Source organism: Passer domesticus, chromosome Z, assembly GCF_036417665.1.
Source record: "Passer domesticus isolate bPasDom1 chromosome Z, bPasDom1.hap1, whole genome shotgun sequence".
Taxonomy (NCBI): domain Eukaryota; kingdom Metazoa; phylum Chordata; class Aves; order Passeriformes; family Passeridae; genus Passer; species Passer domesticus.
Genome location: NC_087512.1, coordinates 2,871,848 through 2,885,694, shown reverse-complemented (window position 1 = coordinate 2,885,694; position 13,847 = coordinate 2,871,848). Strand labels below are relative to the sequence as shown.

Here is a 13,847-nt window from a genome sequence, read left to right as displayed (position 1 = left end):
TTTCTGCACCTGGGGATAGAACAACATCCAGTGAGCGCAAGGGGTAAAGCACAGCTGGTTTGAAGGCTCCAGGTACAGGAGAAGGAAGACAGGACAGCAAGAGTCTTGCTGGTCACAACCTCAGGCAGATTGCAAGGATTTCCTCTAGGCTGGTGAGTGGGTAGCAAAAGCCATCCCCTCTTGCCCCATCACACACGTGGCATGGATGTTTGCAGCTCCAGCCTGCAATTCCCTCCCTCTAGCTGGAAAATGGTTAACACTGATTCCTTCTGGTGTAATTCTCATATGACTGACCACAGAACTATTAATACCTGAACCCAGAGCTGCTTCAGCCAAACAACTCACTCCCTCCAAGGGGAAGAAAACCACAACTTCTCCTACCCCTGGAAAAACCTTTTGTCAGTGCAAGGCCAGCAGCTCAGATGCAACGGGAGGGGTCTGGCTTGCTGATGCCCCTCGGGGGAGAGCTCTGAGCAGCATGAGAGAGCTCGGCTTGGTGCTCCTGTGCCTCCTGCGCCTCTCCAGGAAGGGTGAGTCCTGAGCCTGCTGCCAGCCCCTGTCTGGTCACAGCTTCTCCCCTCACCCCAGCCCCAGTGCCAGAGAGCCACAAACTCTGCAAGAATCCCACTCTCCGTCACGTTGCTTGGAAGTATCCTGAAATTCCAAGCGCACGTAGCAACGCTGGGAAGATTCAATCTTAGCAATTGTCAGGGAGGCTGTCAGTTTGTGGGTTTTTTTGCATTTTTCTGTTTTCCTAACTTGAGCAGGAAGTTCACCTGACTATTCCCCAGCTTTGTTGGGTGGATGCAGCATTATCATCCCCGCTCTGCTTCATATTCCTTAGGAGTTATTATGCAACAGACACAATATTTTCCATTTAAACACTTAAGCTCACATTACTTCAAATTTGTGCTTAAATTCCATTAAACTCCACAGGATTTGCTTAGCTTCACTGCCAAACAGCATTTGCCAGAGCAGGGGTAGTTGTGAGCTGGTTTCCAGCTCTTGCTGTTGTCCTCATCACCTTTCCCACTGAGCACCAGCAGCAGCACTGACCTGACAGCTCCTTTTGGGAGTTACCTTCTGTAAGCTGTGCAGGCTGTTTGCCTCTCTCTTCCTTGTGAGAGCCCCAGTTCCACTAGCAAATGGAGGCTGGATATTAACAAAAGGAATGTGAAAGACCTGCCACGCTGAGGCTTTAGAGTTAAGGGTAAATTATACAGAGAAAGTTGACAGCTCCCTCCACTCATAACTAGGCAAACTGTGTTTCCATGGAAATGGGCGGAGATGCTAACATTAAAAGCACTTATTTTTAACATTATTTTTCATCTGGAAGGCAAGGGGGGGCTTATGTGCTTAAAAAAAAGAAAAAAAAAAGAAAAAAAAAGAAAAAAAAAAAGAAAAAAGTGTTCTTTGCTTAAGACTGAAAACTAAAAAAAAGAAAAGCTAATCAAAGGGGTGGCAAAAGAAGCAAGTCATACTGAAAAGCACACAATCTACAGTTCTCCTAAAGTAAAGGTTACAGTGACATGCTGCAAAATAACTAAAACAAGAGCAAATAAGCTAGAAAGCAATAGCAATCACTGTTTTCAGTGCCAGGTCTTTGTGCTCAAAGCCCATGAGCTTCATGAAGCTCCTGCAGTGCTGCAGCATTGTTTATTAGATTATCTGGGCTGGAAAAGGTGCCCATACCAGTATTGTGTATGACAGGGCAGCACGACTCCAGATCTCAGCAATCAAAATACTGGCTTGGAGCTGATGGCCTTTGTCCATTGTGTGACACACAATAGGTTAATACAAGCTGCACTGCCACGTAGGTGTTTGTCAAGTGTTATGGGCCACAGACACAGGAACAAAAAACAAATCTTATCTTTGAGTCTACAGGAGCAATCCGACAGCTGAATGCCCATATGGGGAAGCCAACAAGAGCAGGGATGGGTGGAAATACTTACAGGATGCTTTTACATTTTACAGGTATTCCCAGCTACTGAGAGCCCCTGATCCAGTGGAGTTTCATAAGACAGGAATGTAGGCACAGATGTGTTTCTGAAGCCACAATCTGCTGCTACAGCTGTTGAAAGCAGCAGAACAATGGGTAGATAGGCATGTCTATATATTAAACTGAAAGAGGGGACATTTAGATTAGGTATTAGGAAGAAATTCTTGGCTGTGAGGGTGGTGACGCCCTGGCACACATTGCCCAAAGAGGCTGCCTCTGGATCCTTGGAAGTGTCCAAGGCCAGGCTGGATGGGGCTTGGAGCAACCTGGGGTAGTGGAAGTTGTCCCTGCCCATGGCAGGGGGTGGAATGAAACTAATTTTAAGGCCCATTGCAGCTAACTATTCTGCAATTCTATGATCCCATCTTGCTTGTAGGTGTGCAGTGCAATGGCTGGTCTGTCCACGTCCCGTCTGACGTCACTGGAGAGCTTGGGAAGATGGTTATCCTGCCCTGCACCTTCACACACCCCTACAAAACATTTGACCGCGCCCTCACGGCCATCTGGAGGATCAAGGAGCCCTACAACGGCACGGTGATCTTCAAGTGTGTGAGCCAGAGCAGCAGCGAGCTCTGCAGGACTGCCATCAGCCACAAGAACAAGTACAAACTGCTGGGCAACCCCCGGCACAAGGACCTGTCCATCAGGGTGGACAACCTGACCTGGAGCGACAGCGAGAGGTACTTCTGCCGGGTGGAGCTGGCCGGAGATGTCCAGGACAAGTATGAGAGCAGGAATGGGATAAAGCTGCACGTGATTGGTAAGGGGGCCTGAGAGGCAAAGGAGGCAAAAGCCACCCTCAAGGGAACTGCCTCGGGGTGTGGGAAATGGCAAATGGCAGCAGGAATGAACCTGAGGTTGTTTTCCAAAGGGTTGGGTTTTCTTTCTCCATTGTAACAGACAAAATTCATTGTCCTCCTCAGTCCTGGTTTTCCAAAGGCCTGGGTTTTCTTTCTCCATTATAACAGGGAAAATTCATTGTCCTCCTCAGTCCTGGTTGTCCAAAGACCTGGGGTTTCTTTCTCCATTACTACAGGGAAAATACATTGTCCTCCTCAGTCCTGGTTTTCCAAAGACCTGGGGTTTCTTTCTCCATTACTACAGGGAAAATACATTGTCCTCCTCAATTTTGGTTTTTGCAAAGGGCTGGGTTTTTGTTCTCCATTATAACAGGGAAAATTCATTGTCTTCCTCAGTCCTGGTTTTCCAAAGGCCTGGTGTTTCTTTCTCCATTATAACAGGGAAAATACATTGTCCTCCTCAGTCCTGGTTTTCCAAAGGCCTGGGGTTTCTTTCTCCATTACAACAGGGAAAATTCATTGTCCTCCTCAATTTTGGTTTTCCAAAGGGCTGGGGTTTCTTTCTCCATTATAACAGACAAAATTCATTGTCCTCCTCAATTTTGGTTTTCCAAAGGGCTGGGGTTTCTTTCTCCATTATAACAGACAAAATTCATTGTCCTCCTCAATTTTGGTTTTTGCAAAGGGTTGTGTTTTCTTTCTCCATTACAACAGGGAAAATTCATTGTCCTCCTCAATTTTGGTTTTCCAAAGGCCTGGGTTTTCTTTCTCCATTATAACAGGGAAAATACATTGTCCTCCTCAGCCTTCCAACAAGAGACAGTGAGCACAATGCAGGGAAGGGAATAGGAACAAAACTGGTCAGGAAATGGCAAGGCTCTGGCAGCTGGGCTGAGAGCCCACCAAAAGCTGTGCATCCCACTTTGTCCCTGCAGCACAGAATCAGGGCAGGCAGCAGAGGGAAACTGGGATTAGCTAAACTGGGGTTAAAGACATCTGTTAAATCTCCACCAACCCTGAACTGGACAGCCCAGGTGCTGAGCACAAGTTCACAGGTGTTAGCACTACAGGGCTGGGTGGTAGCAGGGGATTGGAAAGACAAGACACCTGGTACCCAGGTGCCATAAATCCAAAATCCTCTGGAGCATGAAACACAAGCCTGGAAACCTTTTCTTTTTTTCCTGAAAAACCAGCTCAGAGCAACAAATGTCAAATGCTAATCCCACTTCCCAGGGCAAGCTCAGAGATCAAGAGGCAGCTAGGAGACACAGGAGGCCTCAGAAGCAGACTCAGATCTTACCCAGGCCATGAGGTTGGATGGTTTTGCTTTTGAGAGGGAAGCTCCTTGTGCCTGCTGTGCAGTGTGGGTGTCCAGATGGGACCTGAGGCTGAGCTTGGCTGTTTCTTGAGAAGTTCTGCACAGCCGAGGCTCTCCTTCAGTTGCAGCAGCTCCTGAACACCCACAGGGCCAGGGCAGGATGGCAGCAAGACCTCTCTCTCAGGGTCTGCCTGGATTTTAACACCAGAGGAATGATAACACACATTCCTGCTTGGGAATGGGCCCTGACACTGTAATTAGGAGGGGTTAATTAACGCTTAACAGGTTAATTTAAACATCAAAATACACAGACCCATGACACACAGCCTCAGATTCCTCTTGCACTGTGTGGAGTAAGAGGACAACTTGTAGTAGGCGGTTGCTAACTCTGTTTTTGTTGTCTAGTCTGAAAAAAAAATTAATTTCTGCTCTTCCTCTGTGAGGACACTCATTTAGTGCCCTTTGGTTTCCATAACACCTTTTTGAACACTTCCAGGGATGAGGGTTCCACCATTTCCTTGGGCAGCCCCTTCCAATATTAAGTCACCCTTTTTGTGAAGAAATTTCTCCTAATGTCCAACCTGAAAGTGACCTAGTAACTCTGGGGCTGGAAAAAAAAAAGTAATCAAAAATAGGCTGTGGCAAGAAGCAGATATTTTCCTTACAACTAACCTGCCAAATCTGGCAAGTCTCAGGCACTGAGCACAGGGCTCACACAAACAGGTCCACCCACGTGCACTCTGGAGGTCAGAGATCAAAGGAACAGCCACAAAATTGTGCAGAACACTGTGGGTGACATGTCCTGGACCTGGTGGAGATGCAGCCAAGTCCAGAAAGGTCAGCAGCTGCACCTGTGGGTGGCACAATGGTGGGTGGCACTTCTCTGCCTTCTGCCAACGAGGAAGGGCACAGCAGCTGAAGTTGGGCAAAGTTCGGAAAAATGTGTGAGCCATTATTGGGATAAAACAAACAGAGTTCATATCCGTGCATCCAGGCTTTCCTGGGTGAACCCTTTTGCCCCTCTATCCAACACAGGCTGGCTGGGGAAATCTAAAAGTGCCAAGAAAAAACAAGGAAGGAGAGGACTGATCCCAGCATCCATAGAGTCATTACATCGTTTATGTTAAAGAGAACCTTTAAAACTCATCTTGTCCAACCCCCCTTGTACTAGATGATGTTGCTCCAAAGTCTGTCCAACCTGGCCTTGGAGACTTCCAGGGATCCAGGAGCAGTCACAGTTTCTCCAGGCAGCCGTCTTTTCAAAAAAATTTCTCCTTATATCAAACCTAAATCTTTACTCTTTTAGCTTCAAAACATCAACCCTTGTCCTGTCACAAAAAGTCCTGCTAAAAATGTATCCCCATTTTGCTTGGAGCCCCTGCAGGCCCTGGCAGGGGCCCTGAGGTGTCCCTGGAGCCTTCTCTTGTGCAGGGGAGCAGCCCCAGCTGTGCCAGGCTGGCTCCAGAGCAGAGGGGCTCCAGCCCTGGCAGCATCTCCGTGCCTCCTCTGCACTGGCTGCAGCAGCTCCACGTCCTTGTGCTGCTGGAGCCAGGGCTGGGGCAGCTCTGCAGGTGGGGTCTCACCTGAGCCCAGGGCACAGGGGCAGGATCCCCCCTGCCCAGGTCCAGCTCTCACCCACCAGTATCCAACTTTACCCTGACAGAACAACGCTGAGTGTCCACCACGACCAAATCTTCATTCCAGCTGTTTGCACCGTACCTTCCCTCGCAGCCTGATCCTCTTTCCCTCCCCGCTGCCATTCCCACAGCCGCCCCCAGGATCATTAACATCACGGTCAGCTCCAGCAGGGACCACACCTTCCAGGCCCGCTGCACAGCCGAGGGGGAGCCAGCGCCCACCCTGACCTGGACGGGACCCCCCTACAGCAGCCTGGGCTCCAGCAGCAGCTCCAGCCACCGCGTCACCAAGGAGCTGCACTCCCTGACCCACGATGGGAAATACACCTGCACGGCTGTCAACAGCCACGGCAGGGCAGAGGGGGCCGTCTACTTCTACAAATTCAGGGCTTCCGACAGCTCCTCCTTCATGGTCCTGGTCTTCGTCCCGCTGGGAATCAAGGTGGTCATTTTGCTGGCGATACTGAGCTTCACTGCTTTCTCCAGAGAAGGTCAGTGTCCTGACTTGCCTCCATCCACTGGAAACCAGGGATGGATGCGCAGACAAATCACACAGGAGGGGACTGGGTTTGTTTGGGCAATGGAGTGTCAATGATTTCATGATTTTCTGCCCTAGGGGAAGGACAGTTCTAGCAGGAAACCGAAGAAGAGACAAGAGCTCTTGGCTTGGCCTGCCGAGAGAGGAAATTTGGAAATTTTCTTTGGAAATTCAGAGGTAGCAGGGGTTTCCCTCAAGAAGAAATGTTAATAAACCAACGGAGGGGAAATCAGCAGAGAACCCACTGCCTACATAACCTCCTTTTATTTTTTCCCTTGAAACAGGCTAATTACTATCTCTTCCCCTGTAGCCCACAGCCAGGATTTACCTTTGCTGCATCCCACACAAGTCCAATCTCCTGGGATGGTCATCCTCATTTTAAGACCATCCCTGTCAGTCCCCCAGGACCTCACTACCCAGTACTTCCCCAGCATTTGTGAAATCCCATTTTCCAGCCACGCCAAGGCTGTGAGATCAGGGAGTGCCCAGCCTACAGGAGATGGGAATCAGCCCATGGACTGAGGGATACCACATCCCAAGCATGCGGGAGGCCGCTGGTCCCCAGCCCTCCAGCGCTGCTGAGTGGTGGCATGGGCAGCAGGGAACTGAGGAGAATGGGATGTCACATCACTGTCACTCATCTGTAGGGACAGTCTGATGTCACACTCATGGAAGCCACCACTTGTCTTGAACAGCAGAAGTTGTCAGACCAACCAAAAATGCTTTGCTCCTTATATTCCAGTGCCTAATTCCCAAGCACACATCAGGGCTTCTTCCCATTCAGTGGAGTGCCATAATCCCCCTCCAGTGCAGCTTCCCAGCAGCTCCAGGTCACTCCTGGCTCCCCAGCCCAGTCTGACCTCTTTGCTAACCCACATCATCATTTCCACTTCACAGGTCCCCCCTCTGCTCCACCCAGCCTGGCCAGGTAAGGATGTCTTGCCTTCTACTCATGTTATCCTGCAGGAGAGAGAGGATGGCCAAGGTGAGAAATGCAGCGTGTCCTTGGTCTTGGTAACAATCTTCTGGCCTCAGAGCAGGCTGCTGGGGCAGGGAGAGGGTTGAGCTGATGGCCAGGTGAGCCAGGTGAGGGAACAAGGGCTGCACACTGCTGGGAGGAGGTTCTGGCTTGGGCACAGCTGAGAGGAGACCCCAGTGGAGTGAGGAGAAGGGACTGGGCAGCAGTTTGGAGAGACCACAGCCCATGGCTGCTGTACCAGCAAAGGGCTGACAGAAGTTTAGATGTGCCATAAGCCCAGAGCATGGCTGGAAGGCTGAACACAGGCTGGGAGAGCTGGGGCTGCTCCCCTGCACAAGAGAAGGCTGCAGGGACACCTGAGAGCCCCTGCCAGGGCCTGCAGGGGCTCCAGGAGAGCTGCCCAGGCACTGGGGACAAGGCCTGCAGGGACAGCACACAGGCCATGGCTGCACTGCCACAGGGCAGGCACACATTTTGGCATCTTGGGCAGGAATTGGTGGCTGGGAGGGTGGGCAGGCCCTGGCCCAGGGTGCCCAGAGCAGTGGATGGGGCCACATGAAGATCCAGGATGGTATTTCCCACTGGATTTAGTCCAGCACAACACAACACATCACTTATTTCCAATTCACCTTTATCCAAACTGTGTGGGTGACTCAGCCCTGCCCACATACAAAATACTTTAAAACCAAACTCTCCCTCTCCAGCCAAGTGTGCAGGGAAGGCATGGAGAGACAGCAAATATCCCAGCTCAGGTGAGACAGGGCCTGATTGTTGGGCTGGCAGCCACACCATGTTCCCACAAACTCCTGGAGTTCCCCACAACCCAACACAAGACTGATCTTGTGTTGGCCACTCCTGACAGCTGGGGTGGCCAAACTTCTGGGATGAGAAAATTTTTAAAAATTAAAAAAAAAAAAAAAGCACACAAAAAACAAATCCCACCAAAACCAATCCTCCTTGATCTAATGGTAAGAAGACTTATCTGAAGTCAAGGATAATTACATCTGCATGGGGTGACTCCCTTTCAATCTGAGTTATTTCTTTGTGATACTTCCTTCCTGAGTAAGCCCACATCTCCTTCCCTGACCATTCCCCAGAACAACAGCCATTCCAGCAGGACAGTCAAGTGTATAGGGCACATCTAAAGAAACAGGGAATTTAATCCTACAGTCAAATCTGTAATTTCTTATTAATTTCTTATAAAAAACCACAGTTTTGCTGATTTATCAGGGTCTAAACCACATTGTGCCCTTGGTTATATTTGCATAGAAGCCTACAGATAGGAAGGCTAAAGCCAACACTTACCTGAGAAGATCCTGCTCAGGAAGTTTCACAGAATTCACACAATTCACAGAATCACTGGGTTGGAAGAGACCTTAAAGGCCATCGAGTCCAACCCAGCCCTAACACCTCAACTAAACCATGGCACCCAGTCCCACATCCAGTCTTTTTTTAAACACATCCAGGGACAGTGACTCCACCACTCTCCCTGGGCAGACCATACCAGAACTTTATCACCCTTTCTATAAAAAACTTCTTCCTAATATCCAACCTACATTTCCCTTGGTGTCACAACCTCAGGAGGTTCTGGGCCGCACAGTAGCACAGTGGATGCTAAAGGTGCAGGAGGTTGCTCTGCGTGCTTTGAGACGTAAAACCTTTAGGGTGTAAAACAGCAGCTGCAGCTGAGGCCCTTAGAACCCACTGTGAAACAGAAGAGGCTCTGTCACAGATGCTTCCCGCTGGCAAATCCCAGAGCAGAACGCCCTCACCTTTCCCACCTCTCCTCCTGGCAGGCCCCAGCAGCCGGAGTGCACCTACGAGAACTGCGAGCGCGGAGGCAGCCGGAGCCGGCCCGCGGCTGGGGCAGCGCCCCGGCGCAGCTGAGGGGCCACAGGCACCATCCCCACGGAGCTGCTGCCTTCCCCAGGGAGCACAGGGGTCACACCAGCCTCGGGGAGGCTGGAGCTCCCTCACCTCCAAGGGCCCTGCCACGGCGCTAGGAGTTCCAGCTCTGCTTCTCCTCACAAGTGAGAGCAGCCTTTATGGGGGAAAGAGTAATGGAGCTGGAAGGACAAAACATGGTCAGTTGTAACTTACCTGTGTTTTCAGCCCCTTATCAAATATTTAAGCAAGCAGGCAATGGTATAAAATTGCCTCAGAGCTTTTTGCTTTGGTATTTTTCAAACATCGCTCTGAAAAGCTTTTTCACCACTCCGCTTCTCCAACCACATCCAAGTGGGCTACTGACATGACAGAAATCCTAGCTGTGGCAAAACGCCACTGGGATTTCTGATGGGGCTTGTTCCTTTTTTAGAATCATTGTTATTATTATTTCTAAACACCCAGAAGAGTTTATTTTAAAGGAAATCCTAACTTTAAAGAGGAGTCCAATCTTCCGAAAACTGGTAGAGCTGAAAGCAGGACATGAGAAATCTAAACTAGTCTATGTTCTAACTCTGCTTCAGCTCCCAGTGCCCAGAAACTCAAGAGCTTTATGATAAATGTCCCAATACACAAAATTGTTGGGTTGTTGGGTTTTTTTTATAGTTAAAAAATATTTCTAAACCATTTCCACCTCTGTGTTACATAAAGGAGCTTCTTTAAGGTCTGGCTACTCATTTCTTAAATCTCTCTCTTCTGAGATGAAGTCACTACTGCAAAATCACAAAGGCCAGCCACAGAGAAATCTCTTACCCAACTATAAACATCCTCCAAGATCAGGTGAACAGATCCAGCTTATGGCACAGGGCAATGTGGGTCAACCTGGAGTCCTGGAGAGGCAGCCCAGGATAGGGCTGGAGGCAGCAACAGGTTGGTTTACATAAGGAGGAAAAGAAAGAATTATGAAAGCAGGTGGCTTGAACTTACTTTCACGTTTATACTGCTGGATTTGATGCTGTGTGCAACCATCCCAGGGCAGCAGCTCCAAAACTGCTCCCCAAACAATCCTGCTCCTGGTAACAGCCACCAAACTGTTACTGAAATACCATCAAGCTTGCAGGCCCAACCCCAGGCTGGGAATCATTATTTTAAAGTTCACCTCTTCATATGATCTGCACCAGGAGAGCACAGCAGAATTTTAAATTACTTGGCCAGAATGATAAGGGGGAAAGAAAAAATAAATGGGAGGATATATTTGAACCTGATCTTTTAAATCCCTACTTAAAATTCCAGCAGTGACAAAGCCAGATTTAATAAAAAATAAGAGATGCAAAGAGAAAAGGGAACAGCAGACAGTGACTACAGCAGACAGTGTAGTCACAGACCTGTAAGCTCAGTTTCACAGGTGTCACAGAGGAAAGATATCTCAGAGATAGCAGTTGGACAAACTGAATTGGATTTCTGAGCCCTTATGATTTACAGACATAACAGTAATGAGAACTCACTTCTCCTGTGCATGGGATTTAGGCTTGGCTTTCTGAATTTTTCTCTAAAAAAGTTACTTCTTTAATTCAAGTAGTTTGGGTCCAAATAGAAGCATCAGACCTCGTGTCCCAAAACCAACTAGTTCCCCCTGGTCCTCATGGGAGACTCAAACACCCACTCAAACCAGTATAAACTGGAGGGACAAAACACAGCAGTGCACCCACCAGGATGCTTCTGGTATTGAACTCATCTGGGAGACGCAGGGAATGGCAAAGCCCTTCCAGTAAAACTAGAAGGAATGAAAACTCAATCAGTTGGGCACCACTTGGAAAACAAGGCCCCAGGCTCTGGAGTTCACGTGTGCACAGAGAACTGCAATACAGGTCCAGACTTCAGCCACTGCCACGCTGATCATGAAGGCACAAGACTGATCTGCAGGGGGCACATGAGCAATTATGTGTGGTCTGATGTGGATCCTTCTACCAAGGTGAAAATATCACAGTGTCTGTCACCAACTGCTTGATTTTCCGTTTTTATTTTGCATGGTCTTTGCAGACAGAGCATGTTATAAATACAACATTTGTAAAAACTCAACAGCTGAAACAATTCTTCATTTTGAAAGTGCATGTCAAACACGTACTTCTGACTTCTTCACATTTATATGCAACTGATCAATAACATTTAACCTAATAAACCCAGTGCTTTTAAGTCTTTGGGGGGAAAAGCAGCAGAATGAATTCCAGACATGAATTTTCCAAAAGAGTCTGTTAAAAACCATGCTGCATTGGTATCTGGTTACTATACAGAGGGATGTACATATATATATTTATTTATAGGCTCGCAGATAGAGCAAAGAACTCTAAGACCACATTAAAATGACGGTGATCTAATGACCCAGCTGGCATAATTAGCAGAATCTGCCAAGAAGGAAAAGGTGATCTGTCCTCTAGCACCAGAACCATGGTTTAAGAGCAACAGCTCAAAGCATCATTGACCAGTAGGTAGCACATTTCTATCCCCTATTGACCAGAACTCATGTTTTAACGTGCAACCATGTCAAAAAACACAAAGGCACAATTAATGGAGGAAGAGAAAAAGTGATCAGTTCCTTCACAGAGCTGTAGGGACTGGGACTGCAGGACCTTGGAACAGATCAGTGATTAAAGGGACATCAAAGAAGCACCAGGAAAAATTCGCCTTCTGCTTTTCCTAAACAAAAGTGCATCCTGTGATCACACAAGGCAACAAAACCAGTGATCATTCAGCTGAAACAACAGATTTACAGGCTCATGGTTCATGCTTTGGCAACAGAATTTTAACAAGTGATCAACAAACTGAATGCAACGAAAATGCCTCTTCACAGTGTCATCTAAAATCTTGTCATATCATGTCCAGCCAGGCAGAAGAAAATAAGCTTAAGTGGTGGTTGTTAAACTTTTCCTAAACAACCTGACTTAGGAATTAAGGAATCCTATTTAACATGATCGTAACTGACTGTTCCCCTCTCAGACACTGGAGATCCAGAAAATATGTCTCTGGACTTAAATCCCCTTGAACTTGGCTTGAAGTTACTTGCATTTAATCAAGCAATACAGATGCAGACACACTATATTTAGAAAACAGGAAAAAACAATGTTCTTAGTTCCCATTTGTGCTGATATTTACAGAAGTGGGTAAAGATTGTAGGCATGCTCTAAACTACGGATTTCTGTGGGATAGCAAAAAAGTCAAGATTTAAAATACCATCCTTTCAAATACAGGGATTTCACAAAAATTGCTAGACACACACACTCATCAGGTAAGACTCAGAGGTACCCTGGTTAAGAAAGTCAAACCTCTTTTACACACAATCCTCCACTCACTTTTGAACTGGCCTGAATGATGACACACTGGAAAATTAAAAAAGGCACCAAGCAAAAACTTCAGACACTACAGGATGAGCTGTGCTGACTAGTGATTTGTACACCTATCCCCAGGCACCCTTCTCTCCAAAGGACACCACACACAGAAGATATTCAAGTGCTTTCAGTCAAAAAAAAAAAAAAAGCCAAAACAAAAGCCCCAAAATGCAAACCATTAAGCAATTCCACAGGCCTAAAAATCAAATGGAAAGCAAGAAAACTTTGAAGTGGAGAAAACTTGACAGTGTGCAGTTGTTCTTATTCACAGGTCTGACTTAATTAAAGTGGAACTCTGAAGGTAAAAATCATTTGTGCAATAAGGACACTGTTTGTAAACCAGAGCCACTGCCAGCCCCACCACTGCTACCGAATGCTGTCCAAAAAATGCACTTCTGGGTACAGCGTGTTCACCAGGAGGGACAGGAGGTTATTGCCATCCTGAAGGCAGTGCTCAGGGTGCTTGATGAACAGACAGGCCTGGGAGAGCTGCTCCTGGTAATCCATGTACTGTTTGTTGGATGACATGGCTTCGAGAGCACTCAGTGCCTGCGGGGGAAAGGGAAAATTCTGTTAGTTTTGTGTATTTTGGTCCATAACACAACACCATCTGCACAATTCCCCTAAAGGATCCTCACCTACTACAGAACACAGAGTACTCACAACAAAACAGTTGCAAACTGCCATCTCCTAACACTGTTTCAAGTCAACTTGTATTTTTCAAGCTGTTCTTTCCCCAAGATCAACACAAAAACTGTCCTATCATTGCTTCCTAGGATTCTGTAACCCAAATATTGTCAAATATCTACTTCATGAATTCAAGACACGGTTTCACAGAAATTATGTCAAACTACAAGCTGCAAAACACTTAAACCTTCACTTTAGGTTGTTCTTATGAATATACTGACTTTCATGAAAGTATTGTTTTGCTCCCATTAATAGTATTAAAGTTAGATATTAACTGTCAAGTTAAAAATTGTATGTAGAGAAGTCTGTTGATAGCACTAGCAAGAGCAAATGTAGAAAATATTTCTGAACAAGTTTTGTTCTTTTCTTAGAGAAACAAGCTGTACCAAGCTACTTTACTTTGGTTTCTAACCAACTCCTCCTTCCTCTTCTCAGGCGCTTACTGAAAGAACACCATGGTCAGGGCACATGCTAAAGGGGGAATGTTTATTTGTCACAGGCCTTTTAAGCCCTGACCTCACATAAACAAATGTCAGCATGAGTGTAGCCCTGCTTTTATCACTGAAAAGCAATGCAAACCAGAGCAGCACTGTTTTTTCCTGTTTGCTTTAAATTCCTTCTA

The 13,847-nt window shown here is 47.2% G+C and overlaps 2 protein-coding genes across 5 annotated transcripts in view; one reads left to right on the top strand and one right to left on the bottom strand.

Moving 5' to 3' along the window:
- SIGLEC15 (sialic acid binding Ig like lectin 15) lies at nt 1-9,326 on the top strand. The gene is made up of 5 exons (XM_064403020.1): nt 1-530; nt 2,376-2,759; nt 5,886-6,245; nt 7,190-7,220; nt 9,068-9,326. The coding sequence occupies exons 1-5, from the start codon at nt 479-481 to the stop codon at nt 9,156-9,158; spliced, it is 918 nt and encodes a 305-aa protein (XP_064259090.1). The 5' UTR covers nt 1-478; the 3' UTR covers nt 9,159-9,326.
- Nucleotides 9,327-11,159: 1,833 nt separating this feature from the next.
- EPG5 (ectopic P-granules 5 autophagy tethering factor) overlaps nt 11,160-13,847 on the bottom strand; it is a 54,331-nt gene continuing 51,643 nt past the window's right edge. For all 4 annotated transcript variants that reach the window (XM_064403016.1, XM_064403018.1, XM_064403017.1 and 1 more), the window contains exon 44: nt 11,160-13,087. In XM_064403016.1, the coding sequence (XP_064259086.1) occupies nt 12,905-13,087 (183 nt within the window). In that variant the 3' untranslated portion in view covers nt 11,160-12,904. The remainder of the gene's footprint in view (nt 13,088-13,847) is intronic.

Bases quoted from the DNA above. Each gene is read 5' to 3' on its own strand.
- SIGLEC15 (XM_064403020.1), top strand. From the start codon at position 479: ATGAGAGAGCTCGGCTTGGTGCTCCTGTGCCTCCTGCGCCTCTCCAGG. The intron at 531-2,375 runs GTGAGTCCTGAG...TCTTGCTTGTAG, and splicing joins CCTGCGCCTCTCCAGGAAGG to GTGTGCAGTGCAATGGCTGG. The intron at 6,246-7,189 runs GTCAGTGTCCTG...TCCACTTCACAG, and splicing joins CACTGCTTTCTCCAGAGAAG to GTCCCCCCTCTGCTCCACCC.